General features: G+C 55.5%; 1 protein-coding gene across 2 annotated transcripts in view; it reads left to right on the plus strand.

The window, feature by feature from the left end:
• Positions 1 to 10,580: 10,580 nt before the first annotated feature.
• PAX5 (paired box 5) overlaps positions 10,581 to 12,261 on the plus strand; it is a 131,561-nt gene continuing 129,880 nt past the window's right edge. For both annotated transcript variants that reach the window (XM_056513029.1, XM_056513030.1), the window contains exon 1: positions 10,581 to 11,278. In XM_056513029.1, the coding sequence (XP_056369004.1) occupies positions 11,233 to 11,278 (46 nt within the window). In that variant the 5' untranslated portion in view covers positions 10,581 to 11,232. The remainder of the gene's footprint in view (positions 11,279 to 12,261) is intronic.

Genomic DNA, 12,261 nt, shown 5'->3' on the forward strand with positions numbered 1-12,261 from the left:
ATGAGAGCCGGGTGGCTTACCTGTACAGGACAAGGATCTGCATTTCAGGTCTGCTGTCTCACCATGACTGCTTCTTCAGAACGCTTGGATGGGTGGGGAAAGCCTGCTAGTGGTATTCTTTGAGGAAAAAAAAACAAACCACAATATTAGGAGCAGGAGCAGGAGAGTGTTTGTGTCTTTATTGACAGAGCTTGCACGGCTGTGCCAGGAACTCAGGCAGTGGCTGAGACCTCGCTCCTGCAGCACCAGTGACCTTTGTGAGTGAGTGTGGGTTTGAGGAGGGCTGGAGGGGAGCGGGGCTGAGCTGTCCCGTGGCATTCTGTCCCTCTGGAGCACATCATGTCCTCTTGCTGTTGGGACAATAATGGTGCATGAGGGGGGTCTGCTCCCCTCACCTGCACACAGGCAGTGTCACTCTGGGGCTGGGGGATGGGTTGCAATACAGGATGTGACCAGCAATGTGAATTCTGTCCCCATCTGCTGCAGCCAGCTGGGGCAGTGACCCTGATCTCCTGGCACACATTCTCTGCTCATGGGCCATCTTTAAACCAGCTGGGCAATCATCTTCATCTTTCCCACAGCCCATCCTCCCTCCAGGAGATATCTCCTGTTAATGGCCACTGAGTCCCAGGGCATGACTGATAAAATTCCATCATCCCACTGGGAGATGCTCCAGCCAGGGGAGGAGCCAAGCCTTTCCTACCCAGATAAAAACTGACATTTGGGACACCAAGGAACCTTCTTCCCACTGGATTCCAGAGGAAAACCAGACCTTTCCACATCATCCCTGGAGCTTCAGAGGAAACTGCACCTTCTCCAGGAGCACTGCTCCAGCTGAACCACATCTGCCCCTGCAGGAGGATGCAGCCACCATTGAATGGGACTGTGCCAACACCCTGACTGACTGACGGGTGTCAGCTTGGATTCTGACTCTGGCAGGGTTGGGATTGTTCTGTGTAATACTGCATTTCTATTTGAATTTTCCCAGTAAAGAGCTGTTATTCCTAATTCCCATCTCTTTGCCTGAGAGCCCCTTAACTTCAAAATTCTAATAATTTGTAGGAAGGGGATTTACATTGTCTATTTCAAAGAGAAGCTTCTGCCTTTATCGGCAGACACCCGTTTGTCAAACCAGGACACAGGCACAGGCAGGCTGGGCTTGCTCTGCCCTCTGGGGTGTCTCTGCTCCTTCCTAACGTCCCTAGTCATGGCAGTCATCATAGCTCCTGCCGTGTCTGGATGTCACTCCTGCAGACAGAAGAGCCCTCAGCAGTCAGAGTTCTCAAGTCACCTGCCACAGGAAGTCAATGAAGTTAGCAAAAGTCAGTTTTTCCTTTTAACTTGGAAAGTTTTTCATTACTTACTGTGAGTTTTGCCTGCCCAGCAGCTGGCACTTGAGTCTTTTCCTCTGCAGTCCTGCCAGTGTGAGATGTCTTGCTGCTTCTGTAGAGAGCTGGCAGCCTGAGGAGCCCCGCAGGAGCCAAAGTGGCAGGGCTTTCAGAAAAATGGTGTCAAAGCCTCGGGCAAAAGGGTGAAGTCACAGTAGTGGAAGGTTTCTGATCTTTACCTTGCCCACCTCCTAGCTCATCCTGGAGTCTTTTAGCCTTGACCATATAGACCTGCCAGATCTTAGCATACACATAACCCTGCCCTCCACCCCAGATGCCCTCTTCCATGCTAGAGCCTATTTTTCCAGACTGAACCCATTATTCTCCTTGCAATTTCCCTCACTGTTTCCACCCAGTACAACCAGACTTCCCTTCTCAGGCTGAGACAGATCTGCTTTTGAGGGGTGCTAGGCTGCTCTGCACACACCCAGCCGGACTCACAGCCCTCCTGGCCTGGCCAGAGCACCTTCCTGCATCAAGGTGACACGTTCCACCTGTCCCGTGGGGTGGCTGCAGTTTGGACTGTGGTTTGTCTGTGAGATTTTTTAGGAAACTCCTAGAGGCAGAGAGGGAAAGGCAGAAAGGCAGACCTATCAAAAAAACACGATCTTTGTCGCATTTGGATCTTCCAGAGGGTCTTCTGGTTGGGCAGCTGGCATTGTCCTTTGGGAAACAAGTGTTTAATGGCATCCCATGTGCCTTGCTGCAAAACTTCTGAAGAACTTCCCCCAAATTGGTCACAATACCCAAAATAATGCATACCCCACAGGGCAAGAAATAGAGACAGAACTAAAATAGCAGCACTAATGAGCGAAGTAAATATCAGAGCAGAGCTGTAAAAGCAGTGAGGAAATTCCCCTAAAGAATGTTTTGTTCCGCTTTAGTGACGCTAAATACGAGGGTTTATCTTCACAGTCTCTCTTATGCCAGGAGGTTGCCAGGAGCCATGCAGAGAGGAACACACCTGAGCATTTTTCGGACACTGTTTCATCCCTGGAGCCACAGTTCAAACAAATCTCTGAGGCTGAGAAAGAGAGGTGGTGGAAATTGAGTCTTTTCTTGCAGTTTGAGCAGCTGAGTGGGCAGTGATGCAGCACTTGGCAGGGAGGGTTGTGGAATCACAAAACAGTTTTGGTAGGGAGTGGTCTCAGGAACCATCCAGCTCCACCCTGTGCCATGGCAGGGATTGGAAGGAGTGGACCCTTCCCTTGCACCACGCTGCTCCAAGCCCTGTGCAACAAGGCCTTGGAAACTTCCAGGGATCCAGGGGCAGCCAAGCTGCTCTGGGCACCCTGTGCCAGGGATTCCTCGCCCTGCCAGGGAACAATTCCTGCCCAAAATCCCATCTGACCCTGCCCTCTGGCAGTGGGAAGGCAACCCCTGTGTCCTGTTATATCACACCTTTGCCTAAAGTGCCTCTCCAGGTCTGTTCAGCATTCTTTCCTGCAGAACACACCATGAAGCAAATGGCTTTTCAAAAAAGTTATAGCTATATCTTGAGCAAACAGGGTAAGCATTATCAAACCACTCCTTTTTAATTTTCCTCTTATTGATTTCAAAATTTGCCTAAAAAAAGATTTCAATTACAAAACAACATTTTTGTATTTCACACTTGGTAATTTTCATAGAGCTGTATAATTGGAGGTAAGCAGAATCTGGAGTTAATGAAATAGATTTCTGCATTGTTCTTAAAGTCCTTAGCTAATGACCATTTACAGTGTGACAAGAAAGAGCAGAGCTCTTTGTCTTCTACTCCAAACACAGCCCCCACCCCTGCAGAATCAGAGTGAATGCAAATAAAGAAAGAGAAATTACACCAAAAATACCTAAGGAGAGGAGAAAAACAATCTCGTGTGGTAGTTATTCTCAAAGGAATGCAAGAACTAAAAGCACCCTGACCTGTTGCTGTGTGTAGCAGGACTAGGGAGAGTGACTCACACCCTGCACACCCTGCATCTACCATCATCCTGAGGGCTCTTTGTGGAATTCCACGGAGAAATTCAATGTGTGATTCCATGCACACATCATTCCGACACTCACTTGAGGAGTGTGGGGGAGCTTTGTGCACCGTGGGGGTTGGAGCTCCCAGGTTTGAGAGCAGCGAAGGCAAAGGGATGAGAGATGCCAGGACAGGGTAGGATTTGGGCCCTGTTGGAAACTGTTGCTGCCACTTGAGACAATCTTTAAGGCCTTGTGCATTGAAATAAAACCCAGAAGCATTTCAGGGGAAGGAACGGCTTTGTTTTATTACATACCAATATACAAGAGGCTAATAGTTTTGGAACAGGTGAAAGAAATGCTGCAGAATCAAAAAGGGAGAGTTAATTGTTGACCTGAAAAGGCAAGACACCTTCCCAAACTGTTAAAGTGAAATCATTGCTAAAGTACAAATAACAAATGCCTTTTTTTTTATCTTTTTTCTTTTTACCATTGAGTAACAGGTAGTTTTCTGTGTTTTTCTGACCCTGATGATAGGCAGAGCAGTGCCCTGCTAAGCAGGGCTGTGCAACAGAACACCCTGATGGGCAAGCAGCAGTTCAGCAGGAGTGGGAGAGGAGCCTGGAGTGGGGAGGAGGGGTCTGGCCCAGACTGTGAGTGTCTTGGTAGGATGCAAAACAGAAGAAATGGTCCCCAGGAGCATGCTGGTGACGAGCAGAGGTGGTGATCTCAGGCTCTGTGTCCAATTCTGGGCACCCCAATTTGGGATAGACATAAAGGGTAGGGCATGTCCAGAGGAGGGCAGCGAGGCTGGTGAGGGGTCTGGAGCACAAGTGCTGTGAGGAGCAGCTGGGGGAGCTGGGGATGTTTATCCTGCAGAAAAGGAGACTCAGGGGAGACCTCATCACTCTCTTCAGCCCCTGACAGGAGGGTGCAGCCAGGGGGGTCAGGCTGTGCCCCTGGAACCACTGACAGAACCAGGGGACACAGCCCCAAGCTGTGCAGGGGAAGGTCAGGTTGGACATCAGGAAAAATTCTTCACAGCAAGTGACTGGGCACTGGGTTGGGGAGGAGGAGTCACTGTCCCTGCAGGGGATTGAAAACAGACTGGATGTGGCACTGAGTGCCTTGGTTCAGTTGGTGAGGAGCTGTCAGGTCAGGCGTTGGACTTGATGGTCCCAAAGGTCTTTTCCTGGCTCATTCTGTGATTCTGTGACCAGACATTGTGGAGTCACCCAAATGATGATGCAGTTCACAGGGCCTCACTGTCATGATTTGGCCATTTCCCCTTTGTCTGAGGCCATTCCAGCTGGGTCTGAGGATGATGTGCTGACGGAAGGCCTGAGCATCAGACCCAGAATATGTGACCTCTGTGCATGCCCGCCCATCATTTGCTCCTTCCTGGCATCTGAGTGTGCTGGGCTGCAGGTGCTGCGTGGGAAATCCCCTGGCTGTCCCTGTGAGCTGCCCTGCAGACGAGTCACTGATGTCACACATCCCTTCCCAGGCATCTCTGCACCACCTCCTGGTGCTGGCCCCAGCACATGATCCATCGTGTCCCTCCAGCCACACGCCCCTTGCAGGATCTGTGCCCGGGGCCAGGTCAGGGAGCTGTCACACAGGACAGCCTCCTGTCTAAGGGGCATTTGAGTGTCCACGGTAGTGAGACGAACATCCCAATTGTTTCTGCTCCACAATATGAGAAACAACAAAATGCTCTTAGGCAGTCTTAGACAGGCTCTTGTCATAAACCCCATTTTGGAGATGAATCCAGCACCCCAAGGTGCACACCCCCCCTCAAGCAGCCCAAAGTCTCCCAGACTCTGTTTAATGGGGCTTCTACCCAGGGCTGTTGTGAATGAGAAACTTCCTGGTCTGTAGCAGTGTGACCTGGGGCTTGAAAACATACAAACACTTTCATCCCTCGTTCATGTACTTCTTCCTTGACTATCTGCTGTGGACATCCAGCAGTTGATGCACAAAGGCCCTGCTGACCAGCATGATCAAATGCATGTTTACACATTCTTGCATCGACAGATGTGTTTCTAAACCATGCATGGAAACCTTTATTTAAGCCTCTGGAAGATGATGGTTAAAACACCTATCTAAAGCAGGTGATGTGAGGTTTGTGGTAAATTCTCAAGTGGAAATTTGAAAACTCTTTGGAAGCAAAATACGTAAGGATGAAAAATCCTTTGGCAGCTGGGATTTACAGTGGCATCTATTTGTGTGCGAGGCAGCATGTCAACAGAGAGATGTGCTTACTTAGCAATCAGCCTCTGGTTAACTAAGGAGGATCAGGAGAATGTTGTACAGTGTTTCTGTAGGCATTAAACACCCGGTCTGCAAAGATTCTGGACCATGCTGGACTCTGATGATACCCAGTTTCTGATCCTCTCCAAGTATTTGATTAGAGTTAATGATGTGTTTGGAGACTGTGACCCACCATCCTTTTTTATAATCAGTAGAGAAGTATCAGTTTAATAACAGGAAGCCTAATCTAGGAAAGATAACAGCTAATGCACTGAATATGTCTGCTTTTGAGCCCAGAGAAATACTTAGATTCTTTCTTAGATTCTGTCTTCAGCTTGCACTTTTGGGTCACTTTTATGTCTAGCACTTCTAGTTCACTTAACACACTGAACTAGAGGCAAATTTTTGTCTTTAAGTTTCTCAAGAGAGACTGGAAAAGCAAGCATTGTGTATGAAGTCAACTATTTCCAGCTAGAGCCCCCACAAAAAAACCAAAACCCAACTAATTCTAGTTTACTTTGCATCATAGCCATAATGGGCCCCTCCTCTCAAAATGTTTGCGGGGGGATTCTTTTAGACTGTGGGAAGCGGGGCTTACAGCTCAGCGAGCTGTTCCGCCTAGCACAGCGGCCCGTAGCCGGGATCTCCGCTGTGCTCGATGCAGAGGAGAGGTGACAATCTCCCCTCGGGCATCTCACCTGGCACCCAGGGCTGTCAGCAGAGTCCGCGCACCGCGACAAAGGCTGGACTCCAAGGCTGCTATTTCAGGAGGCCCCCGACCTACAGCTGCGAAGATTCAATTCCTGCTCTGCGCCCTGCCCAGACCTCTGCAGTCCCTGGGCGCTCCACGGCATTTCCGACTCGCCAAGGGATCCGCAGCTTGGCCCTTGTGCCCCCTTCCCATGGCCCGGCCGCGCTGTGCCCGCGGACACCCCAGAGAGCCCCAGGCCACCTTTTCCCTCCTCTGCGCATTCTGGTCACACGAGCAGCGCTCGTCTCCGCATCCGAGCGAGCACATTTCGTCCCGGGGAGCTGCCGGGGTGCCCAGCGCTCCAGCTCTCTGCGGCCGCCGTCCCGTCCCATTCTTCCCCCGGTTTGGAGGAGCGGCCGCTGCGCAGAGCCGGGGAAACCCGAGCTGCCGGGCTCTGACAGAGAGCACATCCTCACACATCCTCTGTGCTCCCGGGAGGCCAGGCCCGAGCTCCACCACGTTCCTGAGAAATCTCACAGGATATGGTGGGGCTTCTCACAGGGCTCTCAGGAAGAGATAGAAGCCGGCACCTGGTGTGGCTTGGCCTCCCTTGGATCCTGGCTCATTTTCGGCTGGGTATGCAAACATTTGACTCGGCAGAAGGTTCTGCAAAGTTGAGCTTTAAAACTGTGTCTTTTTAACTATCAAAGTAACCACATTCGAGGTCAGTGAAAGTGACTGCGAGAGGAGTTCATTGCAGCCCTGAGACCTTCCACACTAGGCTGATTACATAGGTTTGGGCTATTCGTTTCTGTGATAAACTAGGTTAGCCTTTTGCTTTGGCCCAGGTTTATATCCAAAATCAGGCAGGCCCCCGTCAGTACGGCTGTGAACTGGAGAAAAAAGTCCTAAGGGCCAGTAAGAGGAGCAGCCCTCCGAGTGCTAGACAGAAAAGCTCCGTGAAGGTCTTTTAGAAAAGCATTTCACCCAGTCACGGTGCTGGCAGTGGCTCTCTCTGCAGAACACACCCGGGAAAGGCCCCTGGGAATACACCGACAAGGACGCCAGCAGCACATTGAGACAGAACTTACTGGTAGGTGAGGGGAAAGAAAAACAGTTATGAGTATTGGCTGAAAAAGAGAAGTCTCTCAGCATTTCCTGCCCTCCTCTCACACTCTCAAAAATAAAACCCGCTGCTTTTGTCAGCTGTGTCACCTCGGCTCTGGCTTCTCTCTGTACTGACTAGACAGGACAGGGGGACGGAGTGCTGACAGGATGGTCGGCATCTCCCGTCGTTCATGTCTATCTGCAAAATCATTGTATTAGGGGACAGCACACTTCCTCCGTGTGGACCAGCTCCTCTTTCAAACCTCTTTTTCTGTTGGTTTTCCATGCACAGCTCTCTAAAGATCACTGAGGATATTAGAGTATGCTAAGTGTTCTCAACTTCACAGCACTGCCCACCTAACACCTTTTAAATTGCTTCGGACTAATTAGCATCCCCATCTCAGAGGTGCCTTTTCCTCTGGGAACACACTGGGCCAGGTTAGATCTCTTCTACTCGGAATTTAAAACGGCAGACATCGGAGGAAAAAGGAGGCCGTAGTGCTGCAGAGGAGCACTGGCTATTTCCAAATCAGTAACACTCTCCGCCGCACCTTCCCAACTCCCTCCCCTCCTTTTCCCTACTGCTGCCAAGCCAGATCGAAGTGGTAGAATTTTTAGCAGCGCTTGCCCTCTCCCGTATTAAGTGTCGGTGTGTTTTACACAAACATGAGAAAATGCAGATAAACTGTAAAGGTGGTGCAGGTCTTTGGATGCTCCGTGCAACCTGTGCCACTCCAACCCCGTCAAACGGGGGGAGAGGAGACAGCCCTAGGAGCAGCGAGGCCAGTACCTGGGGAAGCGAAGCGCTCTGCTCCAGCCGCTCCAGGTGTGTTGGGTGACAGGTGTTAGGCCAAGCCCCTCGCAGCCTCGGGCGTTGCAGGACGAGCGTGAACGTTGTAGGATGGGAGGACAACCCTTCACGTCCTAACGTTATGCATCAGGTATAAAAGGACAAAAGATTGGCCCGGCTCGTGATCTCCTCTCTTCAGTGAAAGCAGGCAGCAATCACTGTCCTAGGAAAACTCCAAATCCAGATTTCTGCTGAGCCACGGTTTTATTTTTTTTTCCTCCTCGCTGTCGTTTTACCCTTCCACATGCAGAAAGCACAGTGTCATTCCAAAGCACGGTCCGGGACATGCCAAGGTCGGCGGCCCCCGGCCGTGGCCGCAGCGCCGGGTGATGTGACCCCGAGACCCCCTTCCCCGCTGCTCTCTGCCATGGCACCACTGTGCCCCTCCGATGTTGCTCTGGCGAGAGTGAAAGCATTTTCCAGTGACCGTCCTAGGGGGATGCCCCCAGCCCTGCCGGGTCCCGAGGCTCTGCCCCTGCGTGGAGACAGCAGGGGCTTCCTCCAGGAGTCCGTGAGGCTCCGGTTTCCGCACCGGGCCTTAAATCCCACCCCGGTGGCGGCACCGCGGGGTCTGGGTCCCGCAGCCCCGCTCCGGGGGTCGTCCTGCGGCCAGCAGAGCGGCTCGCAGCCCTGCCCCGGTGGCGAGGGGCGAGCAGGGCCGCTCCCGCCGGAGCCGCCGCCTTGTTTTCGTTAGCGCGGCGGCGAGGATGGCCGAGCGGGATCAGGGGGTCCCCACGCGGTTCCGGCAGGAGGCACCGCGGCTGCGGAGGGCTCCTTGCGCCCCAGCCCGCAGAGCTGCGCACCCCGCGGAGCTGCTCAGCCCTCGGCCCCGCGCGGGTCGGGGCTCGCACAGCTCCGCGGCCGCGGCCGCTCTGGCACACGCGTGGGGCCTGGCCTGCCCCGCTGCGGCCCCGCCGCTGCCTCCCCGGGGTCTCTCTCAGGCGGTGTCGGGCGGCGGGAGGGGAGGAGGGAGCCCCGCAGCCTGCCTTTAGGACAATAAAGTGTTTTTCGTTCCTTTCCCTGCGCGAGGTCAGAGGAGCGCTCCCGGGCTGCTCGCTCTGGCGAGGCCGGCGAGGCCGGGAGAGTCCGGGCGAGCGCCTGCAGGCACGAGAAGGGGCTCGGGGTCCGCCGTGCGTTTGCGCCGTTTCTGTGGAGGAGCCTCCGCCAGGGAAGAAGCCCCTGCCCAGAGCGTCAGGTGGCGGGCAGGTCGCGGTTCTGGGCGAGCCGGCGGAAAGCTCCGGCGAGGCTATTTCTGTGTAAGAAAAAGAGAGCGAAGAGAGATGGCTGGGAACGGGAGCAAAAGGGAGGGAGGCCGCGGTCGGCCTCCCTTTCGGGGTCCCGTAGGGCCGGGGCCAGCCCAGCCACGGGACCCCGCGAGGCCGCGGGTCTTAGGATGCGGCTGCGCCGAAGGCCGGGAGGGAAAAGACAGAGTTTGGAAACAGATTTGTGGCCGTGTCAGCTCTCAATGGAGGCCGGCGTGGAGGGGGTGGCGAGTCTGTGCCGGGCGAGGCAGTCGGGAGAGAGCTCATTAGCCGGCCTCGCGTCCCTACACCGGCACATCCCAGTCCCCGAGCTCCCCGAGCGGGGCTCCCCGGGCCGCTCCGCTCACGGGCAGCCGCCATGTACCCCACTCCGAGAGCCCGCTGCCCCTTCCTCAGTACCACGGCGGGGCAGAGGAGAGGCTCGGGCAGGGGAGCAGAGCGGAGCCGAGCCCACCTGCGGCCACACCAGCGGATCGGTTCCGTGTCTCGGCGGGTTCCGTGGGGGACGCTCTGCGGGCAATGAGAGTGCGGGTGCGTGGCTGCAGGCGCTGGTGGGCGCCAGGAGCGGGACTGCCCGCTGGGCTTGCAGCAGAAATTTGTTTTGGCCTTTGGGAAAGGCCGTTATTTGTCGCTTCCCCCTCCCCACAGGTCCAGTCGTTTTGCTGAAAAATAAACCGATAAACCCGGGAGCAGTCGAAGCCTCGTGATTTTTTTTCTCTTTAACTCTCCCCACCGTCACTCATGGCCGTGGGTCTGCATCCGCCACGTGAATGGGAGGTACGAGGGCAGGAAGCCCGGGTGAAGCCCCCCCGGGCCAGCAAAATCCTGCCCAGGGACCCGCGCCTCCGCTGGGCCGCTGTTCTGCTGTGCCCGCCGCAGCCCAGGGGCTGTCCCTCGCCAAGGGGCGCGGGCAGGAACGGGCAGGGCAGGCCCGGAGGCATGCGGGCGCGGGGGGCTCTCCGCCACCCCAGGCGCCAGCAGAGCGCTCCCTGTCCCTGTCCCACCCCTGCGGCGGCCCGGCCCGGCCCGGCGGGGAGCGCGGCCCCGGGGGCGGCAGCGTCACCCTGGCCCGGGAAGGGGAAGTCGGTCTGCTGAAAAGTTGGTGACAGGTTGGGGCGGCGGAGGCAGAGCGGGCAGGTGCCGCCGCCGCTGCCGGGGCGGCGGAGCGCTCGGGGGGCGGCCGGCAGCGAGCAAACTTTGATTCCTGCCACAGAACATGTCAGAGTTTTCCTGGGTTTTGGCTGCGTCTGGGGACATCTTGTGATGTTTTAGAGAACAGGACATGATCTCACATGGCGAGGAGCTCTTTAGTTTCTTAATCATTTCACGGTTCCTTCAGAGGCTTTTTTCCACCTAAAACGTTTAGTTTCAGCTCAGTGATCAGCTGCAAAAGCTCGGCGGGGAGCGGAAGAGTTGAATTATTCCAACCTGAGAGAGCCCCTCACCAAAAAAAAAAAAAAAAAAAAAAAAAAGGAAAGGAAAGGAAAAAAAGAGAGAAAATAAAGAAGGAAAAAAAAGAAAGAAAAGAAAGAAGAAGAAAAAAGAAAATAAAGAAGAGAAAATACAAGAAAAGAAAAGACAAAAAAGCAGAAAAGAGGAAAAGAAAAACGGAAAATACAAGAAAAGAGAAAAGAACACAAAACAATAAAAACAAAAGAAAAATAAAGTGGGAAAAGAAAGAGGTTGCAATACGACGTGGAAACTTTTTCTTGCTTCCGTTTCCCCAAGTCCTGAAGAACCGGAATGGAGCTGGAGAAAACCTACGCGACATCCCGAGCCGGGCGCACAGGTGGGACTCGGGCCAGGGGCAGCGGGGAGCCCGGCGGCTCCGCGGACAAGGGGGGTGCCGGGTGAGAGGGGCAGAACCGGGCGGGTGGGACCGGCTCCCCTTCAGGCCGTCGGGGCTGCGCGGCGGGCTGCCGAGGGCTCCGAATGCCGTGGAGAGACAGCCCGGTGTCCGGCTGGGGCCAGCTGGGCAGCAGGACGGGGAACGGGGCTGGAGAGAGGCTCGGGAGCCCCGTCGCGCCGTCCCTGCGGGGAGCGCGGGCGGTGGAGGGCGCGGAGGCGGCCTGGCGGCTCGGTGGCGGAATGCAATTTCGAAGCGATCGATGTGGCCTTTTATTAGTTAAATCGCCTGAATAATCGTTTAATCGATAAAGCATTTCATGGCGCGGCGGAGGCGGCCGGGAGCGGGGGTGGCCGCAGGGGCAGCAGCGGCGACAGCACTGCCTGGGCCGGGCAGGATGACTTGGACAGGCCGGGGGCCCCGCGACAGGGCGCTCCACGGCCTCTGCTGCCCCTCGCCCCTGCCGAGAGACGGGCCGAGGGGTCTTCACCTCAGCACCGGGTGAGCGAGGAGGAGAACGGGGGGATCCGGCAGGGATGGAGGCCGGGTGGGATGCGAGCCAGCGCGTCCCCTCCGCTGCCCGCCATCCCCGACGGCCGCCCCGAGCCGAGGTGCGGAGCGGCAGCAGGGCCGGCCCTCGCGGCTGACCCGGGCTGGGCTGGGCTGCGGGGCCAGCCCTCGCCATTCCTCGGCCGGACTCCGCGCTGGCTGCTCGGCCTCGCCCCGCAGTTTCGACTTCAACGAAAACTCGGCCCGCGCGCGCCCGGGCGCAGCGGACGCGGGTTCCTCTGTGCCGAAGGGGGGCCAGGGCACGGCCCCGATGCCGCCGGAACCTAACGGGCTCAGCGGGGCCGGGAGGTCTCGCCCCGGGACTGCAGGTTAAGCTCTCCCGCACTCCCGTCCGCACAAAGATCCCCGTGGGAGGA

This window comes from Oenanthe melanoleuca, chromosome Z, assembly GCF_029582105.1.
Source record: "Oenanthe melanoleuca isolate GR-GAL-2019-014 chromosome Z, OMel1.0, whole genome shotgun sequence".
Classification (NCBI taxonomy): Eukaryota; Metazoa; Chordata; class Aves; order Passeriformes; family Muscicapidae; genus Oenanthe; species Oenanthe melanoleuca.